Consider the following 21,623-nt stretch of genomic DNA (forward strand, 5'->3'; position numbering starts at 1 on the left):
GTGGTTAACAGTGAGGTTGAGTGTCTTGGGTTACAGGAATCCAAAGATGTGCGGGTTAGGTTGATTGGCCATGTTAAAATTTCCCCTTAGTGTCCTGAGATGCGTAGGTTAGAGGGATTAGCGGGTAAATGTGTAGGGATATGGGAGTAGGGCCTGGGTGGGATTGTGGTCGGTGCAGACTCGATGGGCCGAATGGCCTGTTTCTGCACTGTAGGGTTTCTATGATTCTATGAAGATATAGACGAGATGGTCAAATGGGGAGATGGAATTTAACCCTGAAAAGTGTGAGGTGATGCACTTTAGAAGGAGTAATTTGACAAGGACGTATACTGTGAAAGGTCTGACACTGGGAAGTTCTGAAGAACAAAGGGACCGTGGCGTGTTTGTCCATAGATCTCTGAAAGCGGAAAGGCAGGTTAATAGGGTGGTGAAAAAGGCATATGGCACACTCGCCTTTATCAATCGGGGTATCGATTACAAAAGCAGAGAGGTCATGATGGAATTGTATAGAACTTTGGTGAGGCCACAGCTGGAGCACTGTGTGCAGTTCTGGTCGCCACATTATAGGAAGGATGTGATTGCACTGGAGGGGGTGCAGATACGATTCACCAGGATGCTGCCTGGGATGGAACATTTAAGTTACGAAGAGAGGTTGGATAAGCTTGGGTTGTTTTCTCTGGAGCAAAGACTGAGGGGCGACCTGACTGGGGTCTTTTGTCAAGATTGTGGGGGCATGGACAGAGTGGGTAGGGGGTAGCTGTTCCCCTCAGTTGAAGGGTCGTTTGCGAGCGGACACAAGTTAAAAGTGAGGGATGGGAGGTTTTGGGGGGATTTGAGGAAACGCTTTTTTACTCAGAGAGTGATGACTGTCTGGAATGTACTACCTGGGAGGGTGGTGGAGGTGGGATGCCTCACATCCTTTAAAAAGTACCTGGATGAGTGCTTGGCACATCATAACATTCAAGGCTATGGGCCAAGTGCTGGCAAGTGGGATTAGGTGGGCAGGTCAGGGCATTTCATGCATCAGTGCAGACTCGATGGGCCGAAGGGCCTCTTCTGCACTGTAATATTCTGTGATTCTGTGATCAAGTCCTGGGGTCGGACTTGAACCTGAGTTTAGGGGATGTTACCCACTGCACCACAAGGGGTTCCAGCATTCATTGCGCAAAAATCTCTTTGGACCTGCTCTGTTCATAGCTTCTCACCATTTAAAAAATACTCAGATCTGGGACAATGGACGGAGGAAAATTAATTCGCATTTAGAAAAGCATAGAATAAGATCATTAAGAAAGCCACCAACGTCTCTACTTTCTCAGAAGACTAAGAAAATTTGGCATGTCAGCTACGACTCTCACCAACCTTTACAGGTGCACCATAGAAAGCATTCTTTCTGGTTGTATCACAGCTTGGTATGGCTCCTGCTCTGCCCAAGACCACAAGAAACTACAAAGGGTCCTGAATGTAATCCACTCCATCACGCAAACCAGCCTCCCATCCATTGACTCTTCCCGCTGCCTCGGCAAAGCAGCCAGCATAATCAATGACCCCATGCACCCTGGACATTCTCTCTTCCACCTACATCCATCAGGAAAAAGAGACAAAAGTCTGAGGTCATGTACCAACTGACTCAAGAACAGCTTCTTCCCTGCTGCCGTCAGACTTTTGAATGGACCTACCTTATATTAAGTTGATCTGTCTCTACACCCTAGCTATGACTGTAACACTACATTCTGCACTCTCTCCTTTCCTTCTCAATGAACGGTATGCTTTGTCTGTATAGCACACAAGAAACAATAGTTTCACTGGATACAAATACATGTGACAATAATAAATCAAATCAAAATCAAATAAACAAAAGTCAGCAAGGATTTGTTAAAAGCAAACCATGTTTGATTAATTTGATGAAGTTCTTGTTATGAAGAAGGTTGATGATTTAAAGTTTATTTATTAGTGTCACAAGTAGGCTTACATTAACACTGCAATGAAGTTACTGTGAAAATGTCCTCATCGCCAAACTCCAGCGCCTGTTCGGGTACACTGAGGGAGAATTTAGCATGGCCAATGCACCCAACCAGCATGTCTTTCAGACTGTGGGAGGAAACTGAAGCACCCGGAGGAAACCCAGGCAGACACGGGGCGACATGAAGGCTCCACACAGACAGTGACACAAGCCGGGAATCGAACCCAGATCCCTGACGCTGTGAGAATCATAGAATCATAGAAACCCTACAGCACAGAAAGAGGCCATTCGGCCATCGAGTCTGCACCGACCACAATCCCACCGAGGCCCTACCCCCATATCCCTACATATTTACCCACTAATCCCTCTAATCTACGCATCTCAGGACACTAAGGGCAATTTTCACATGGCCAATCAACCTAACCCGCACATCTTTGGGCTGTGGGAGGAAACCGGAGCACCCGGAGGAAACCCACGCAGACACGGGGAGAATGTGCAAACTCCACACAGACAGTGACCCAAGCCGGGAATCGAACCCAGGTGCCTGACACTGCGAGGCAGCAGTGCTAACCACTGTGCTACCATGCCAACCCATGAGCGAAGGGCGTTTGTTTTATAAATATGGCCGCAATCTTACTGGCTCGTCGTGCCGGCCAATGAGTGTGGTGAGCTGGGAAGATAGCGTGAGAGGGCAATGGGATGATATTGCCGCTTGTCCCGCTGGTCGATTGGTGAGGCAAGCCGGTAAGATTGGGGGAGAGAGTCGAAAAATGGGTTTCACGCCCAGTTTTTACCTCCCATGATGTTGCCAGCACTGTTTTTCCATAAAGGGCGCAAAGCTGATTTCAATATTTATTCGTTCATTTAAATATAATTAGTGAGTCCCGGACGCTACCATCTGGGCTCACTTGCCCTTACTGCTCACTAGTAGAGGTCCCCACCAGCGAGGATCATACATGGTTCCCACCATCGGGGATCTGACATGATGGCCTCGCCAGTGGGACTGGAGGCCACTGAGACCCCTCTGAGTGATCGAGGGCAGGGTCAGGCAGTGCCTCAGTGTTAGTATCTATTCTAAAAGTTGTTATAACAAAGCACTTAGATACAATCAGGCAGAGTTAACATGGTTTTGTGAAAGGAAAATCATGTTTAACTGGTTTATTGAAGTTCTTTGAAGAAATAACAGGTGCTGTGGATAAAGGGGAATGGGTGGATGTACTGTACTGTGTTAGTATCTATTCTAAAAGTTGTTATAACAAGGCACTTAGATACAATCAGGCAGAGTCAACATGGTTTTGTGAAAGGAAAATCATGTTTAACTGGTTTATTGAAGTTCTTTGAAGAAATAACAGGTGCTGTGGATAAAGGGGAATGGGTGGATGTACTGTACTTAGATTCCCAGAAGGCATTTGATAAGGAGCCACATCAAAGTTTATTGCGGAACATAAAAGCTCACGTAGGGGGTAATATGTTGGCATGGATAGAAGATTGGCGAGCTAACAGGAAGCAGAGAGTAGGCATAAATGGGTCATTTTCAGGTTGGCAGGATGTGGCGAGTGGCGTGCCACAGGGATCAGTGCGGGACCTCAACTCTTTACAATTTATATAAATGACTGGGATGAAGGGACCAAATGTATGGTTGCGAAATTTGCTGAAGACACAAAGATAGGTAGGGAAGTAAGTTGTGAAGGGAACATAAGGAGACTATAGAGAGGGATAGATAAGTGAGTGGGCAACGATCTGACAAATGAAGTCCAATGTGGGAAAATGTGAAATTGCCCATTTTAGCGGGAAGAATAAAAATTAAGCTTATAATTTAAATGGTGAGAGATTGGAGGCCTCTGAGACTCTGAGGGATCTGGGTGTCCTCGTGCATGAATCTCAAAAGGCTGGTGTACAGGTGCAGCAAGTAATTGGGAAAGCTAATAAACGTTGTTTATTAGCTTATGGTGGCGGAGGCAAACTCAGTAGGGTCTTTTAAGGGACTCCTGGATGAGTACATGGGACTTAATAGGATGAAGGGTTATAGGTAGGCCTAAAAGATAGGGATATGTTCGGCACAACTTTTGTGCTGTAGTTTGCTATGTTTCTATGTTTCTACGTTGTTGTTTATTGCGAGGGGAATTGATTACAAAGCTAGGGAGGTTATACTTCAGTTGTACAGGGCATCGGTGAGACCACATCTGGAGTATTGTGCACAGGACTGGACTCCTTATTTAAGGAAGAATGTAAATCTATCAGAAGCGGTTCAGAGAAGGTTCAACAGACTAATATCTGGTGGATTGTCCGATGAGGGAGTGTTGGAGAGGTTAGGTGTAGTAGGTGTAGAAAGGGAGTTTAGAAGATTAATTGGAACTTCACTGAAACATATAAGATCCTGAGTGGCCTTGACAGGGTGAATGTGGAGAACATGTTTCCTCTTGTCAGAGAATCTGAAATTAGGAGTCACTCATTTGTGACCGAGATGAGGAGAAATGTTTCCTCTCAAAGGCTGAGTCTCTGCAACTCTCTCCCTCAAAGGTCAATGGAAGCTTAGCCTTTGAATATTTTTAAGTCACAGCGAGATAGAATCCGGATTAACAAGAGGCTGAAAGGTTATTGGGGGTAAGCGGGAATGTGTGGTTGAGTTTACAATCAGATCAGTCATGATCTTATTGAATGGGGGAGCAGATTTGAGGGGCCGAGTGGCCTACTCCTGCTCTGAATCCGTCCGATCGCACCAGAACAAGCACCCTGGGCCTCTTCCTGTGCTTGTATGATTCCATTACTTTCTCCACAGCACTGTGCCACCGTGGCCGCACTATGGGCAGGCGCGGTGGCTCAGTGGTTAGCACTCACAGCGCCAGGGGCCCAGGTTCAATTCCCGGTTTGGATCACTGCCTGCAAGGAGTTTGCACGTTCTCCCCGTGTATGCGTGATTTTCCTCCGGGTGCTCCGGTTTCCTCCCACAGTCCAAAGATGTGCGGGTTAGGTTGATTGGCCGTGATAAATTGCCCCTTAGTGTCAGGAAGATTAGCGAGGGTAAATGCATGGGATTATGGGGATGGGGCCTGGGTGGGATTGTGATCGGTACAGTCTCAATGGGCCGAATGGCCTCCTTCTGTACTGTAGGATTCCATGATTCTCTGAAGTACCATTCTGTTAAAGCTTCTCCACATCCCCTAGCAAGGCCTCTTTGATCAGTGGTCTGTCTTCTTAAACCAGACAACGGGAGTGGCTTGGAATTAGCCATCCCACCATACTTCCTTCCTTTTAAGTTAAAAGCTGTCAGTGTTTTGACTCGGCCTGTTTAATTAATCTTTGCCTTTAGAGGTCACTCAGACGTGGCTCAGTGTTCTTGCTGTCTGGTATTTTTTGCAGGCATTACTGTGCGCTGAATCACACGGCCGCAAGCACTCACTTTTCCCTTTGCTGATTCACTCAGATTCCACAGACGCAAATGGAAGCCAGCTGGGAGAATCAATCTGAGTGAGTAAAGCCCACCCCCTCCTCCCCGCACCCCCCCCTCCCCCGCACCCCACACTCCCCTCCCCTGCAGAGCGCACCAAGCCTGTAAAAGCTGCAATGAACCATTGACCATCCCATAAAACTATCACAGCCCAGCAAACCTCAGGCCACATTACAGCTGAGATAGAAAATACAACCACAATACAGCAGAAACTCACAGTAAGCCCATCACATAGGGGGGCTGAAAATGGGCAGTCTCTCTGAGATATCCCCACTCCTCCAATAAGAACATAAGACCACAAGACCATAAGACATAGGAGCAGAACTAGGCCACTCGGCCCATCGAGTCTGCTCCGCCATTCAATCATGGCGAATATTTTTCTCATCCCCATTCTCCTGCCTTTTCCCCATAACCCCTGATCCCCTTATTAATTAAAAACCTATCTATCTCTGTCTTAAAGACACTCAATGACCTGGCCTCCACAGCCTTCTGCGGCAAAGAGTTCCACAGATTCACCACCCTCTGGCTGAAGAAATTCCTCACCATCCCATGGGCGGCACGGTAGCACAGTGGTTAGCACTGCTGCTTCACAGCTCCAGGGTCCCAGGTTCGATTCCTGGCTCGGGTCACTGTCTGTGTGGAGTTTGCACGTTCTCCTCGTGTCTGCGTGGGTTTCCTCCGGGTGCTCCGGTTTCCTCCCACAGTCCAAAGATGTGCGGGTTAGGTTGATTGGCCAGGTTAAAAATTGCCCCTTAGAATTCTGAGATGCGTAGGTTAGAGGGATTAGCGGGTAAATATGTGGGGGTCGGGGCTGGGTGGGATTGTGGTCGGTGCAGACTCGATGGGCCGAATGGCCTGCTTCTGCACTGTAGGGTTTCTATGTTTCTATCCCTGTTTTAAAGGATTGTCCCTTTAGCCTGAGGTTGTGCCCTCTGGTTCTAGTTTTTCCTACTAGTGGAAACATCCTCTCTGTGTCCACTCAATCCAGGCCTTACAATATCCTAGAAGTTTCAAATAAGATCCCCCCCGTCATCCTTCTAAACTCCAATGAGTACAGACACAGAGTCCTCAACCGTTCCTCATATGACAAGCTCTTCATTCCAGGGATCATTCTTGTGAACCTCCTCTGGACCCTTTCCAAGGCCAGCACATCCTTCCTTAGATATGGGGCCCAAAACTGTTCATAAAACTCCAAAAGGGGTCTGACCAGAGCCTTATACAGCCTCAGAAGTACATCCCCGCTCTTGTATTCTCGCCCTCTCGACATGAACGCCAATTCTCCCCCTTCTGAAGTACCGCCAGTGCAAATTGCTCCAACCCTGTGGCTGCGCCTTCAGCTGCCCACATCCTAAAGGCTGGAATTCCCACCCCAAACCTCTCAGCCCCTCTCGCTCTCATTCTCTCCCCTCTACAATGAATCATAGGCCGGAGTTTTACCGGCACGGCCGCCCCAATTCCGGCCGGGCTCGGCTCGGAGAACAGCATTCTCCGTTGGCTTCAGACGGGATCGTACGAACCTCGGGAAGACGTGCCGGTAAAATTCCACCCACAGAATCTACAGTACAGAAGGAGGCCATTCAGCCCATTGTGCCAGCACCAACAACAATCCCACCCAGTCCCTATCCCAGTAACCCCATGTATTTACACTGCTAATCCCCCTGACAATTTACAGTGGCCAATCAACTAATCCGCACATTTTTGGTGTGTGGGAGGAAACCGGAGTACCCGGAGGAAACCCACACAGACATTAATCCAACACCATCACACCATCACACTGCAAACTCCACACAGACAGTGATCCGTGGCTGGAATCAAACCCAGGTCCCTGGCGCTGTGAGGCAGCAGTGCTAACCACTGTGTCACCGTGCCACCCTGAAATGCTTCCCAAAAATTACCTCATCTGACCGAATATCTCTTTATGCAGCTCAAAGTGCTGAATGATGTTTGATAATACCCTGTGCTGGACTCAGGCTGCTTTATGACATTAACAGGGATAGAGATTACTGAGTGACAGTGTGAAGGAGCTGGATTAACATCAGTAGAGATACAGTCAGTAAAACAGAGTGCTGGGGGAGAGGGGTTACTGAGTGACAGTGTGAGGGAGCTGGATTAACATCAGTAGAGACACAGTCAGTAACACAGGGTGCTGGGGGAGAGGGGTTACTGAGTGACAGTGTGAGGGAGCTGGATTAACATCAGTAGGGATACAGTCAGTAACACAGGGTGCTGAGGGAGAGGGGTTACTGAGTGACAGTGTGAAGGAGCTGGATTAACATCAGTAGAGATATAGTCAGTAACACAGGGTGCTGGGGGAGAGGGGTTACTGAGTGACAGTGTGAGGGAGCTGGATTAACATCAGTAGAGATACAGTCAGTAACACAGGGTGCTGGGGGAGGGGATTTACTGAGTGACAGTGTGAGGGAGCTGGATTAACATCAGTAGGGATACAGTCAGTAATACAGGGTTCTGGGGAGGGGGTTTACTGAGTGACAGTGTGAGGGAGCTGGATTAACATCAGTAGAGATACAGTCAGTTTAGAACAGAGTTGAGGAGGAACTTCTTCTCTCAGAGGGTAGTGAATCTCTGGAATTCTCTGCCCATTGAAGCAGTGGAGGCTACCTCGTTAAATATGTTCAAGTCGCAGGTAGATAGATTTCTGATCAATAAGGGAATTAAGGGGAGCAGGCGGGTAAGTGGAACTAAACCACTATCAGATCAGCCATGATCTTATTGAATGGTGGGGCAGGCTCGAGGGGCTAGATGGCCTACTCCTGCTCCTATTTCTTATGTTCTTATGTATTACAAGGTGCTGGGGGAGGGGATTACTGAGTGACAGTGTGAGCGAGCTGGATTAACATCAATAGAGATACAGTCAGCATCACAAGGTGCTGGGGGAGGGGATTACTGAGTGACATTGTGAGGGAGCTGGATTAACATCAGTAGAGATACAGTCAGTATCACAAGGTGCTGGGGATGCGGGGTTACTGAGTGACAGGTGTGAGGTAATGCATTTTGGAAGGTCTAATACAGATAGGAAATATACAGTAAATGGCAGAACCCTTCAGAGTATTGATAGGCAAAGGGATCTGGGTGTACAGGTACACAGGTCACTGAAAGTGGCAATGCAGGTGGAGAAGGTAGTCAAGAAGGCATACGGCATGCTTGCCTTCATCGGCCGGGGAATTGAGTTTAAAAATTGGCAAGTCATGTTGCAGCTTTATAGAACCTTAGTTAGGCCGCACTTGGAATATAGTGTTCAATTCTGGTCGCCACACTACCAGAAGGATGTGGAGGCTTTGGAGAGGCTACAGAAAAGATTTACCAGGATGTTGCCTGGTATGGAGGGCATTAGCTATGAGGAGAGGTTGGAGAAACTTGGTTTGTTCTCACTGGAACGACGGAGGTTCAGGGGCGACCTGATAGAAGTCTACAAGATTATGAGAGGCATGGACAGAGTGGATAGTCAGAAGCTTTTTCCCAGGGTGGAAGAGTCAATTACTAGGGGGCATAGGTATAAGGGGTGAGGAGCAAGGTTTAAAGGAGATGTACGAGGCAGATTTTTTACACAGAGAGTAGTGGGTGCCTGGAACTCGTTGCCGGGGGAGGTACATGAATAGAATGGGAATAGAGGGATATAGTCCCCGGAAGGATAGGGGGTTTTAATTCAGTTGGACAGCAAGGCTGGTGCAGGCTTGGAGGGCCGAAGGGCCTGTTCCTGTGCTGTAATTTTCTTTGTTCTTTGACAGTGTGAGGGATCTGGATTAACATCAGTAGAGATACAGTCAGTAACACAGGGTGCTGGGGGAGAGGGGTTACTGAGTGACAGCGTGAGGGAGCTGGATTAACATCAGTAGAGACACAGTCAGTAACACAGGGTGCTGGGGGAGAGGGGTTACTGAGTGACAGTGTGAAGGAGCTGGATTAACATCAGGAGAGATACAGTCAGTAACACAGGGTGCTGGGGGAGAGGGGTTACTGAGTGACAGTGTGAGGGAGCTGGATTAACATCAGTACAGATACAGTCAGTAACACAGGGTGCTGGGGGGAGGGGGGTTACTGAGTGACAGCAATGTGAATTGAAATGTTTTCTCTCTTACCCCTGTGTCCTGTTTCTTGGTGTCCAGCAAGGCTAGATTATACTTGGCCACCAGATTCGGGGAACTGAATACATCTCTCAGGGTGGTTCGTACCTCTCCCAGGAACCTGTGAATTAAAGAACAGCGTAGAATAAATCTCCAGTTTGGGAACAATTCCCTCACACCCTCAAGTTACCCCTGTCTTCATAACCCACAGGAGCTGCTTTTCAAGAAGGTTCCGGTCAAATCAGCCCCCTCACAACGATGGGACGTCCCAAAGTCCCTCCCACTCTGTGAATGCAGGAAACATGGCGGCCGATTTGTGAACAGCAAGTCCCTCCAAACAGCAATATAATAATGATCAGAAATAAAAACAGAAAATGCTGGAAAAGCTCAGACGATCAGACAGCATCTGAGGAGAGAGAAACAGAGTTAATGGGTGGAATTTTACCACTTCCCCCGCCCCGGGGAGGCTCGCAGCAAGGAATTCTCCGTTGGCCCCAGGCAGGATTTTACAAGCCTCGCCCAAGCGAGGTCCTAAAATTCCAGCCAATGTTTCAGGTCTGTGGCACATCCTCTGGCCATTATCAGAAGCATTGGCAGAATTCTCCCAAAAGATTTCTAATTGCCAAAACGGTGAGGATAATGGAGTGATCGGCAAGGTCTCTCTGGCGTTCCCTGCACCCCAGTCCACTCACACTCAGTCACCTTCTTGGAGAGTTAAAGTAAAGGTAAAATTTATTTATTAGTGTCACAAATAAGGCTTACATTAACACTGCAATGAAGTTATTATGAAGATCCCCTCATCGCCACACTCCGGCGCCTGTTCGAGTACACTGAGGGAGAATTTAGCATGGCCAATGCACCCTAACCAGCACGTCTTTCAGACTGTGGGAGGAAACTGGAGCACCCGGAGGAAACCCACGCAGACACGGGGAGAACATGCAGACTCCATACAGAGAGTAACCCAAGCCAGGAATTGAACCCGGCTCCCTGGCACTGAGAGTCCGGCGCCGGTACTGTGGGGATTGGGGTTGAAATACGTCGGTGAGCCTGGTTCCAGGGTGCTTGGGTACTGTTGCACAAGGGTGCCCCGAGCTCAGAGTGCACTGGGAGATGCCACCCCCCCTCCCCCCACTGACATCAGTACGCCTCCCTCATTGGCAGCAGGTTCCCCCACCCTCTCCCTAACACGAATCGCCGCCATTGGGGCTTCGGGATCGTCCCAATGGATCCCCCTGCCCAATCCCCGACATGCACCCCCATCAAGACCACCTTCACAACCCACCTCTGCGTGGCCCCCACCCGTCAGACCACCCCCACCATATAGCCTCTCTGTCATGGCCCCCACTCATGCCCCACCCCCTCGGCACTGCTCCAGCACCCAAATGGCCACCACTGGGCTGTCCAGTCAGTGTGTCAATTGGGCTCAGCCAGGTGGGCACTGCCCGATGGGCCCCGTCTAGCCATGCCCCCAACCACCTGGGGGCTTCAGTGGCCCCTGTGACCCCCCCTCCCCGGCATGACCATTGTGCCAGGTCTCTGTGAGCGGAGACCAGTCATGATTCTCATTGGTATCACACTGCGACCAACAGCTGGTGGATTCCATGCTCAGGGACTTGATCAAACCACACAAATGTAAATGCGACTTTACAACCGCTAATTGGCCTCATAGAAATCATAGAAACCCTACAGTGCAGAAGGAGGCCATTCGGCCCATCGAGTCTGCACCAACCACAATCCCACCCAGGCCCTATCCCCACATATTTACCCACTAATCCCTCTAACCTACGCATCCCAGGACTCTAAGGGGCAATTTTTAACCTGGCCAATCAACCTAACCCGCACATCTTTGGACTGTGGAAGGAAACCGGAGCACCCGGAGGAAACCCATGCAGACACGAGGAGAATGTGCAAACTCCACACAGACAGTGACCCGAGCCGGGAATCGAACCCGGGACCCTGGAGCTGTGAAGCAGCAGTGCTAACCACTGTGCTACCGTGCCGCCCTCGTTCCCTTTCTGGGCAGGAACCGGTTCACACATTAGACAGAGGCCGCGGGAATCACAAACCGCTTGGTGCGGGGTGTGAAACAGGATTTAGGACGGCACACTATTCTCCAGCGTGACCTAAGAACGGCACGGTGAGGTCGGAGAATCCCCCATTAACTCTATTTCCCTCTCCACAGATGCTGTCTGATCTGTCGAGTGCTTCCAGCATTTTCTGTTTTTAACCCAGTGTACTCTCCAGTGGAGGAATTACTCAGCGTATTCGAGGGGGAACTTTACTCGCAGTCGCTGGGTCAAAATCCTGGAATTCCCTCCCTAACGACATTGTGGGTCAACCCACAGAACATGGACTGTAGCGATTCAAGAAGGCAGCTCACCACCACCTTCTCAAGGGCAACTCGGGATGGACAATAAATGCTGGCCAGCCAGCAACACCCAAGTCCCAGGACTGAATTTTTAAAAATATTACGTAAGAACATAAGAAATAGGAGCAGGAGTAGGCCATCTAGCCCCTCAAGACTGCCCCGCCATTCAATAAGATCATGGCTCATCTGAAGTGGATCAGTTCCACTTACCCGCCTGATCCTACATGATTACGGTAGTGACTTTTAAGGGGCGTCTTGACAAATACATGAATAGGATGGGAATAGAGGGATACGGTCCCCGGAAGCGTAGGGGCTTTTAGTTCAGTCGGGCAGCACGGTCGGTGCAGGCTTGGAGGGCCGAAGGGCCTTGTTCCTGTGCTGTAATTTTCTTTGTTCTTTGTTCTTTTCCCGGCAATAGCACTGACGATTCGTGCTGCAGAACTCGCTGCTCCCCTCGCCAAATCGTTCCAGTCCAACTGCGGCACTGGCACCTTCCCAGCGATGTGGAAAATTGCCCGGGTATGTCCTGTACACACAAAACAGGACAAATCCAACCCGGCCAATTACGCCCCATCAGTCTGCAGGGCTCATCAACAGCGCTGTCAAGCAGCACTTATTCAGGAATAACCTGCTCACTGGTGCTTAATTTGTGTTCTGCTACGACCACTTGGCTTGTGACTTTGTTAAAGTTTTAGCAGCAAACATGGTCAAAAAGATTGAATTCAGAGGTGAGTTGACATCAAGTCCCAGTCTGGCATCAGGAAGTCTGAGTAAAACTGGAGGCAATGGGAATCAGGGGTAAATCGCGCTGGTTGAAGTCATACCTGGCAAAAAGGAAGATGGTTTTGATTCGATTTGATTTATTATTGCCACATGTATTGGGATACAGTGAAAGGTATTGTTTCTTGCTCACTGTACAGACAAAACATATCCTTCCCAGAGTACATGGAAGGGCTAGAGTGCAGAATGTAGTGTTTTAGTCATAGCTGGGGTGTAGAGAAAGATCAACTTAATATAAATTCGAAAGTCTGACAGCAGCAGGGAAGAAGCTGTTCTTGAGTCAGTTGATACATGATTTCAGACTTTTCTATCTTTTTCCCGATGGAAGAAGGTGGAAGAGAGAATGTCCAGGGTGCATGGGGTCATTGATTATGCTGGCTGCTTTTCCGAGGCAGCAGGAAATGCAGGCGGAATCAATGAATGGGAGGTTGGTTTGTGTGATGGACTGGGCTACATTCACGACCCTTTGTAATTTTCTGGTCGGGGCAGGAGCAGATCAGCTACCTCACAGCGCCAGGGACCTGGGTTCAATTCTGGCCTCAGATCACTGTCTGTGTGGAGCTTGCACGTTCTCCCCGTGTCTGCGTGGGTTTCCTCCGGGTGCTCCGGTTTCCTCCCACACTCCAAGGATGTGCGGGTTAGGTTGATTGGCCATACTAAATTGACCTAATTGCTCAAATATGTCAGGGGATTAGCAGGGTAAATATATGGGGTTACGGGAATAGGGCCTGGGTGGGATTGTGGTCAGTGCTGACTCGATGGGCCGACTGGCCTCCTTCTGCACTGTAGGGATTCTATGATCTATGATTTCAGCTCCAGGACATCACTGCAGGAGTTTCTCAGGGTAGTGTCCGAGACCCAACCATCTTCAGCTACTTCTTCAATGACCTTCATTCCAGCATGAGGTCAGACGTGGGATGTTCACTGATGATGACAATGTTCAGCACCATTCTCAGATCCTCAGGCAGAGGACCAGCTCATGCCCATATGCAGCAAGACCTGGACAACATTCAGACTTGGGTTCATAAATGGCAACATCGCACACACAAGTGCCAGGCAATGACCATCTCCGACAGGACAGGAACTAACTATCACCCTCTAACATTCAATGGCGCTACCATCACTGATATCCACCAACTGTAAAGGCCTCAGTTAGCAAACCATATGCAGCAAGACCTGGACAACATTCAATCCTAAGCGGCAAGTAACATTTGAACCATAAAACTGCCAGACAATTACCATCTCAGAACATAAGAAATAGGAGCAGGAGTAGGCCATCTAGCCCCTCGAGCCTGCCCCGCCATTCAATAAGATCATGGCTGATCTGACGTGGATCAGTACCACTTACCCGCCTGATCCCCATAACCCTTAATTCCCTTACCGATCAGGAATCCATCCATCCGCGCTTTAAACATATTCAGCGAGGTAGCCTCCACCACCTCAGTGGGCAGAGAATTCCAGAGATTCACCACCCTCTGGGAGAAGAAGTTCCTCCTCAACTCTGTCTTAAACCGACCCCCCTTTATTTTGAGGCTGTGTCCTCTAGTTTTAACTTCCTTACTAAGTGGAAAGAATCTCTCCGCCTCCACCCTATCCAGCCCCCGCATTATCTTATAAGTCTCCATAAGATCCCCCCTCATCCTTCTAAACTCCAACGAGTACAAACCCAATCTCCTCAGCCTCTCCTCATAATCCAAACCCCTCATCTCCGGTATCAACCTGGTGAACCTTCTCTGCACTCCCTCCAATGCCAATATATCCTTCCTCATATAAGGGGACCAATACTGCACACAGTATTCCAGCTGCGGCCTCACCAATGCCCTGTACAGGTGCATCAAGACATCCCTGCTTTTATATTCTATCCCCCTCGTAATATAGGCCAATATCTGCAACAAGAGAGAATCTAACCATCTCCGCTTGGCACTCAATGGCATCACCATCGCTGAATCCCCCACTATCAACATCCTGGGCATTACCATTGACCAGAAACTGAACTGGACCAGCCTCATAAACATAGTGGCGATAAGAGCAGGTCAGTGGCTGGGAATTCTGTGGAGAATAACTCACCTCTTGAGGTGAGTTATTGAGGAACAGTTGATAAGCCTGCAGGACAGGCATGTGCCTGTAAAAAGGAAGGATAGGAAAGGTAGGATTCGAGAGCCGTGGATAACCAGGGAAATTGAGGTTCTGATCAAAAAGAAAAGAGAGGCGTACGTTAGGTCCAGGCAACTGAAAACAGATGGAACTCTGGACGAATACAGAGAGAGTAGGAAAGAACTCAAACGGGGAGTTAGAAGGGCAAAAAGAGGTCACGAAATGTTCTTGGCAGATAGGATTAAGGAGAATCCTAAGATATTTTATTCATATGTTCGGAACAAAAGAATTGTCAGGGAAAAAGTCGGACCTTTCAGGGACAAAGGAGGGGAATTATGCTTAGAACCCAAGGGAATAGGGGAGATCCTAAATGAATACTTTGCATCGGTATTCACAAAGGAGAGGGACTTGTTGATTGGGAGTGTCTCAGAGGGAGGTGTTGACCCGTTAGAGAGAATCTCCATTATAAGGGAGGAAGTGTTAGGTTTTTTAGGTAGCATTAAAACTGACAAATCCCCAGGGCCTGATGGCATCTATCCTCGACTGCTCAGGGAGACAAGAGATGTAATTGCTGGGCCTCTGATGGAAATCTTTGTCTCTTCATTGGACACAGGTGAGGTCCCTGAGGATTGGAGGATAGCGAATGTGGTCCCGTTGTTTAAGAAGGGTAGCAGGGATAACCCAGGAAATTATAGGCCAGTCAGCTTGACGTCCGTGGTAGGGAAGTTGTTGGAGAGGATTCTTAGAGACAGGATGTATGTGCATTTAGAACGGAACAATCTCATTAGTGACAGACAGCATGGTTTTGTAAGAGGGAGGTCGTGCCTTACAAATTTGGTGGAGTTTTTTGAGGAAGTGACAAAACCAGTTGATGAAGGAAGGGCCGTGGATGTCATCTATATGGATTTCAGTAAGGCATTTGACAAAGTCCCACATGGCAGGTTGGTTAAGAAGGTTAAGGCTCATGGGATACAAGGAGAGGTGGCTAGATGGGTAGAAAACTGGCTTGGCCACAGGAGACAGAGGGTAGCAGTCGAAGGGTCTTTTTCCGGCTGGAGGTCTGTGACCAGTGGTGTTCCACAGGGCTCTGTACTGGGACCTCTGCTATTTGTGATATATATATAAATGATTTGGAAGAAGGTGTAACTGGTGTTATCAGCAAGTTTGCAGATGACACGAAGATGGCTGGACTTGCGGATAGCGATGAGCATTGTCGGGCAATACAGCAGGATATAGATAGGCTGGAAACTTGGGCGGAGAAATGGCAGATGGAATTTAATCCAGATAAATGCGAAGTGAAGCATTTTGGAAGAACTAATGTAGGGGGGAGTTATACAATAAATGGCAGAGCCATCAAGAGTATAGAAACACAGAGGGACCGAGGTGTGCAAGTCCACAAATCCTTGAAGGTGGCAGCACAGGTGGAGAAGGTGGTGAAGAAGGCATATGGCATGCTTGCCTTTATAGGACGGGGTATAGAGTATAAAAGCTGGAGTCTGATGTTGCAGCTGTATAGAACGCTGGTTAGGCCACATTTGGAGTACTGCGTCCAGTTCTGGTCGCCGCACTACCAGAAGGACATGGAGGCTTTAGAGAGGGTGCAGAGAAGGTTTACCAGGATGTTGCCTGGTATGGAGGGTCTTAGCTATGAGGAGAGATTGAGTAAACTGGGGCTGTTCTCCCTGGAAAGACGGAGAATGAGGGGAGACCTAATAGAGGTGTGCAAAATTATGAAGGGTATAGATTGGGTGAACAGTGGGAAGTTTTTTCCCAGGTCAGAGGTGACGGTCACGAGGGGTCACGGGCTCAAGGTGAGAGGGGCGAAGTATAACTCAGATATCAGAGGGACATTTTTTACACAGAGAGTGGTGGGGGCCTAGAATGCGCTGCCAAGTAGGGTGGTGGAGGCAGACACGCTGGCATCCAATACCTGGATATTCACATGAGCAGTCTGGGAATGGAAGGATACAAACGAATGGTCTAGTTGGACCAATGAGCGGCACAGGCTTGGAGGGCTGAAGGGCCTGTTTCCTGTGCTGTACTGTTCTTTGTTCTTTGACTCCCCACCATCTACTCAATAGATAATTATGGATGGGCAATAAATGTTGGTCTGGCCAGCAACACTGAATGAATGAAAAAATATATATAACACACTGTGCATTTTGGGTATAATACTCCCATGTATATTGTACAATAACGCACCATGTATCATTAAAGAACAAAGAACAAAGAAAATTACAGCACAGGAACAGGCCCTTCGGCCCTCCAAGCCTGCACCGACCATGATGCCTGACTGAACTAAAACCCCCTACCCTTCTGGGGTCCATATCCCTCTATTCCCATCCTATTCATGTATTTGTCCAGATGCCCCTTAAAAGTCACTATCGTATCTGCTTCCACTACCTCCTCCAGCAACGAGTTCCAGGCACCCACCACCATCTGTGTAAAAAACTTGCCTCGTCAATCTCCTTTAAACCTTGCCCCTTGCACCTTAAACCTGTGCCCCCTAGTAATTGACTCTTCCACCCTGGGAAAAAGCTTCTGACTGTCCACTCTGTCCATGCCCCTCATAATCTTGGAGACTTCTATCAGGTCGCCCCTCAACCTCCGTCGTTCCAGTGAGAACAAACCAAGTTTCTCCAACCTCTCCTCATAGCTAATGCCCTCCACACCAGGCAACATCCTGGTAAATCTTTTCTGTACCCTCTCCAAAGCCTCCACATCCTTCTGGTAGTGTGGCAACCAGAATTGAACACTATATTCCAAGTGCGGCCTCACTAAGGTTCTATAAAGCTGCAACATGACTTGCCAATTTTTAAACTCAATGCCCTGGCCAATGAAGACAAGCATGCCGTATGCCTTCTTGACTACCTTCTCCACCTGCATTGCCACTTTCAGTGACCTGTGTACCTGTACACCCAGATCCCTTTGCCTATCAATACTCTTAAGGGTTCTGCCATTTACTGTATATTTCCTATCTTTATTAAACCTTCCAAATTGCATTATCTCACATTTGTCCAGATTAAACTCCATCTGCCATCTCTCCGCCCAAGTCTCTAACCGATCTATATCCTGCTGTATCCTCTGATGGTCCTCATCGCTAAGCGCAAAACCACCAATCTTTGTGTCATCCGCAAACTTACTAATCAATCCAGTTACATTTTCCTCCAAATCATTTATATATATTACAAACAGCAAAGGTCCCAGCAGTGACCCCTGAGGAACGCTGCTTGTCACAGCCCTCCATTCAGAAACACACCTTTCCACTGCTACCCTCTGTCTTCTATGACCGAGCCAGTTCTGTGTCCACCTTGCCAGCTCACCTCTGATCCCATGCGACTTCACCTTCTGCACCAGTCTGCCATGAGGGATCTTGTCAAAGGTGAGGGACCTTGTGATTAGGTAGAAAACAGGGGTGGCATGGTGGCACAGTGGTTAGCACTGCTGCGTCACAGCGCCAGGGACCCAGGTTCAATTCCGACATCAGGTCACTGCCTGTGCAGAGTCTGCATGTTCTCCCTGTGTCTGCATGGATTTCCTCCGGGTGCTCCAGTTTCCTCCCACACTCCGAAGATGTGCGGGTTGGGTAGATTGGCCATGTTAAATTGACTCTCGTGTCACGGGGACTAGCAGGGTAAATATGTGGGGTTACGGGAATAGGGCCCGGGTGGGATTGTGGTCGGTGCAGACTCGATGGACCGAATGGCCTTCTTCTGCACTGTAGAGTTCTCTGATTCTATGGTTATTGGGCATACCACAGTATATATTCTATAATAACATACCATTGGGTACATGTCAGAACACTGTATATACACTGTGTGCTACTGGACACAAAATTGTATATCTTGTATTTTAACACACAGTGGGTTACTATTCAATATTTATAGGAGTGTTCTCCCCGGCAACACACAGTTATCACTCCTGTACATGTGCAGCAAAACTCCTCTGGGATAATTCCTTCAAATTATTCCCAGTGACTCATATCTTTATAAATACTCTGGTTTATGGGCAGCCTTTCCTGCCAGTCCGAGTGTGGCCAGCTGGTTGCAAGCAGCAAGCCAAAGCCCTTCCAGTAAATCAAGCTGAGGCCTTGCAATCAGGAAATGACCCAACAACCGTTGCCAAGGTGTCTGACTGTTGTCCTGGAAAATAGCACGGAATGTGCGGGGCCTAAGTGAGGTCTCGCTGAGAACTGCAGTGCGTCCAAGTTCAGGCTGTCTGCCCACAAACAGAAGGCACTTCCAGCATACATTTACTAAGGATACACCTTAGTTAGTGGAAGTTGCTTGGAGTTATTTAAAGCTCGGTCCCATGTCAAGTGTTCAGTTCCAGGCACTGAACCGCAGGAAGGATCACTGTTTCTTTTTTATTCTTTCATTGGACATTGGCGTCGCTGGCTGGCCAGCATTTATTGCCCACCCCTCGTTGCACAAGGGCAATTGGGAGTCAATCATTGCTGTGGCTCTGGAGTCACGTGTAGGACAGACCAGCTAAGGACAGCAGATTTCCTTCCCCGAAGAACATCAGAACCAGATGGTTTTTCTGACAATCGACAATGGTTTCATGGTCATCGGTAGATTCTTAATTCCAGATATTTTTTACTGAACTCATCTGCCATGGTGGGATTCGAACCCAGGTTCCCAACATTAGCTGAGTTTCTGGATTAATCGCCTCATGATAATACCACTAAGCCATTGCCAACCCCTTGTTGTTGACCGCCCCTCGATTTGAGGACGACGTTTTCTCCATGCCGTGAATTTCTGCCATAGGTCTTCATGCGATTGAACTGGACAATTCCCAACCTCCAGATCTTTGGTCAGGTGGGGTAGGACATTCCATGAGGCAGTGGGATCCGGAGAGCAGGATTTGCTTCCTTTTCTTTCCCTCTCTGCTGCCGCTCTACCTCATCATTCAGACGTTGGGACTCGGAGCGTGACGCAGCTTGATGGACAAGTTGTCGCCATTTTGAACAATTGGTCGCAAGCTCTTCCCACTCATCAGTGTCAACGCTGCCATGTTTCAGTGAGAGATGGGGAGGGGGAGAATCTTTTCTCCTCCAACATTCATAGATGAGTAAATGGAGTCTCGATGTGAGCAGATGTCCATCTACTTTGAAGGTCTCAGTTTGTGAACCATACGCAGCAAGACCTGGACAACATTCAATCCTAAGCAGCAAGTAACATTTGCACCAAACAACTGCCAGGCAATGACCATCTCCAACAAGAGGGGATCTAACCATCTCCCCTTGACATTCAATGGCATTACCATCACTGAATCCCCCGTATATGCTTCGCGGCACGGTGGCACAGTGGTTAGCACTGCTGCCTCACAGCACCAGGGACCCAGGTTCAATTCCCAGCTTGGGTCACTGTCTGTGTCGAGTCTGCATGTTCTCCCCGTGTCTGCGTGGGTTTCCTCCGGGTGCTCTGGTTTCCTCCCACAGTCCGGGTTAGGTTGGTTGGCCATGCTAAATTGACCCTTGTGTCAGAGGGATTAGCAGGGTAAATACATGGGGTTATGGGGTTAGGGCCTGGTTGGGATTGTGGTTGGTCTAGACTCGATGGGCTGAATGGCCTTCTTCTGCACTGTACGGATTCTATGATTCTATGATATCAACATCCTGGGGGTTACCATTGACCAGAAACTGAATTAGGCTAACTATACAAATATGGTGGCTGGAATTTCCGAGCCCTTCACGCAGACACACCGATATGCACGGAGATTTCAATGGCTCACCTACCTCACCATGGCAACACCTCTGCCAATCAGAGTCTACTTGCCAACCAATCAGAACTTTCTGCTCCTGCAGTACAAATCGTAGTTTTCCCCTTATATCTTGCAAATTGTCCTGATGAGTACAAGGTGAAAAGCTTCGACATGGCTCTCTTTTCAGCACCAATCAAGTTCTGTAATACCCAACGACTATTAAAGGAGTCAATCGGACTGCGACAGAGGAACCACTTCCTCTTCTGCAGGGAGTCCAGAACAAGCGGCATAATCTCACTGGAGAGTCTTACACAAGTCCGAGGGTGATTGATGAGAACAACTCAGGATCTGTAGGTGAGGTTGGAGAATTCCGGCTGGGGAGTTAGGGAAAGAGAAAGCGAGAGAGAGAAAAATCTATAGAGAGAGAAAGCAAAAACGAGAGAGAGAAAGCAAGAGAGAGAGAAAGTGAGAGAGAGAAAGAAAGAGAGGGAAAGTGAGAGAGAGAAAGCGAGCGAGAGAGAGAAAGCAAAAGCGAGAGAGAGAAAGAGAGAGAAAGCGAGAGAGGGAAATCGAGTGAGAGAGAGAAAGCAAAAGAGAGAGAGAAAGAGAAAGAAAGCGATCGGGAGAGAAAGCGAGAAAGAAAGTGATAGAGAGAGAGAAAACGAGAGAGAAAGCAAGAGAGAGAAAGCAAAAGGGAGAGAAAGAGAGAGAAAGCGATAGAGAGAGAAAGCGAGAGAGAAAGTGATAGAGAGAGAGAGAGAAAGCGAGAGAGAAAAAGCAAGAGAGAGATAGAGATAGAGAAGCGAAGGAATCCAAGGCTGTTGTCTATCGTAGTCCCAGGTGTAGTTTGCTGACATAGAGTGATAGAGTCAGAGAGGTTTACAGCATGGAAACAGGCCCTTCGGCCCAACTTGTCCATGTCGCCATTCTTTTTTAAAACCCCTGAGCTAATTGCCCCCATTTGGTCCATATCCCTCTATACCCATCTTACCCATGTAACTGTCTAAACGCTTTTTAAAAGACAAAATTGTACCAACCTCTACTACTATCTCTAGCAGCTTGTTTCAGACACTCACCACCCTCTGTGTGAAAAAATTGCCCCTCTGGACACTTTTGTATCTCTCCCCTCTCACCTTAAACCTTTGCCCTCTAGTTTTAGACTCCCCTACCTTTGGGGAAAGATAT

At 48.3% G+C, this 21,623-nt stretch overlaps 1 protein-coding gene across 3 annotated transcripts in view; it reads right to left on the reverse strand.

Moving 5' to 3' along the window:
- Window positions 1-21,623, reverse strand: part of dysf (dysferlin, limb girdle muscular dystrophy 2B (autosomal recessive)) — a 334,329-nt gene that overhangs the window by 248,595 nt on the left and 64,111 nt on the right. For all 3 annotated transcript variants that reach the window (XM_078224513.1, XM_078224514.1, XM_078224512.1), the window contains exon 4: window positions 9,506-9,611. In XM_078224513.1, the coding sequence (XP_078080639.1) occupies window positions 9,506-9,611 (106 nt within the window). The remainder of the gene's footprint in view (window positions 1-9,505; window positions 9,612-21,623) is intronic.

This window comes from Mustelus asterias, chromosome 1 (assembly GCF_964213995.1).
Source record: "Mustelus asterias chromosome 1, sMusAst1.hap1.1, whole genome shotgun sequence".
Taxonomy (NCBI): domain Eukaryota; kingdom Metazoa; phylum Chordata; class Chondrichthyes; order Carcharhiniformes; family Triakidae; genus Mustelus; species Mustelus asterias.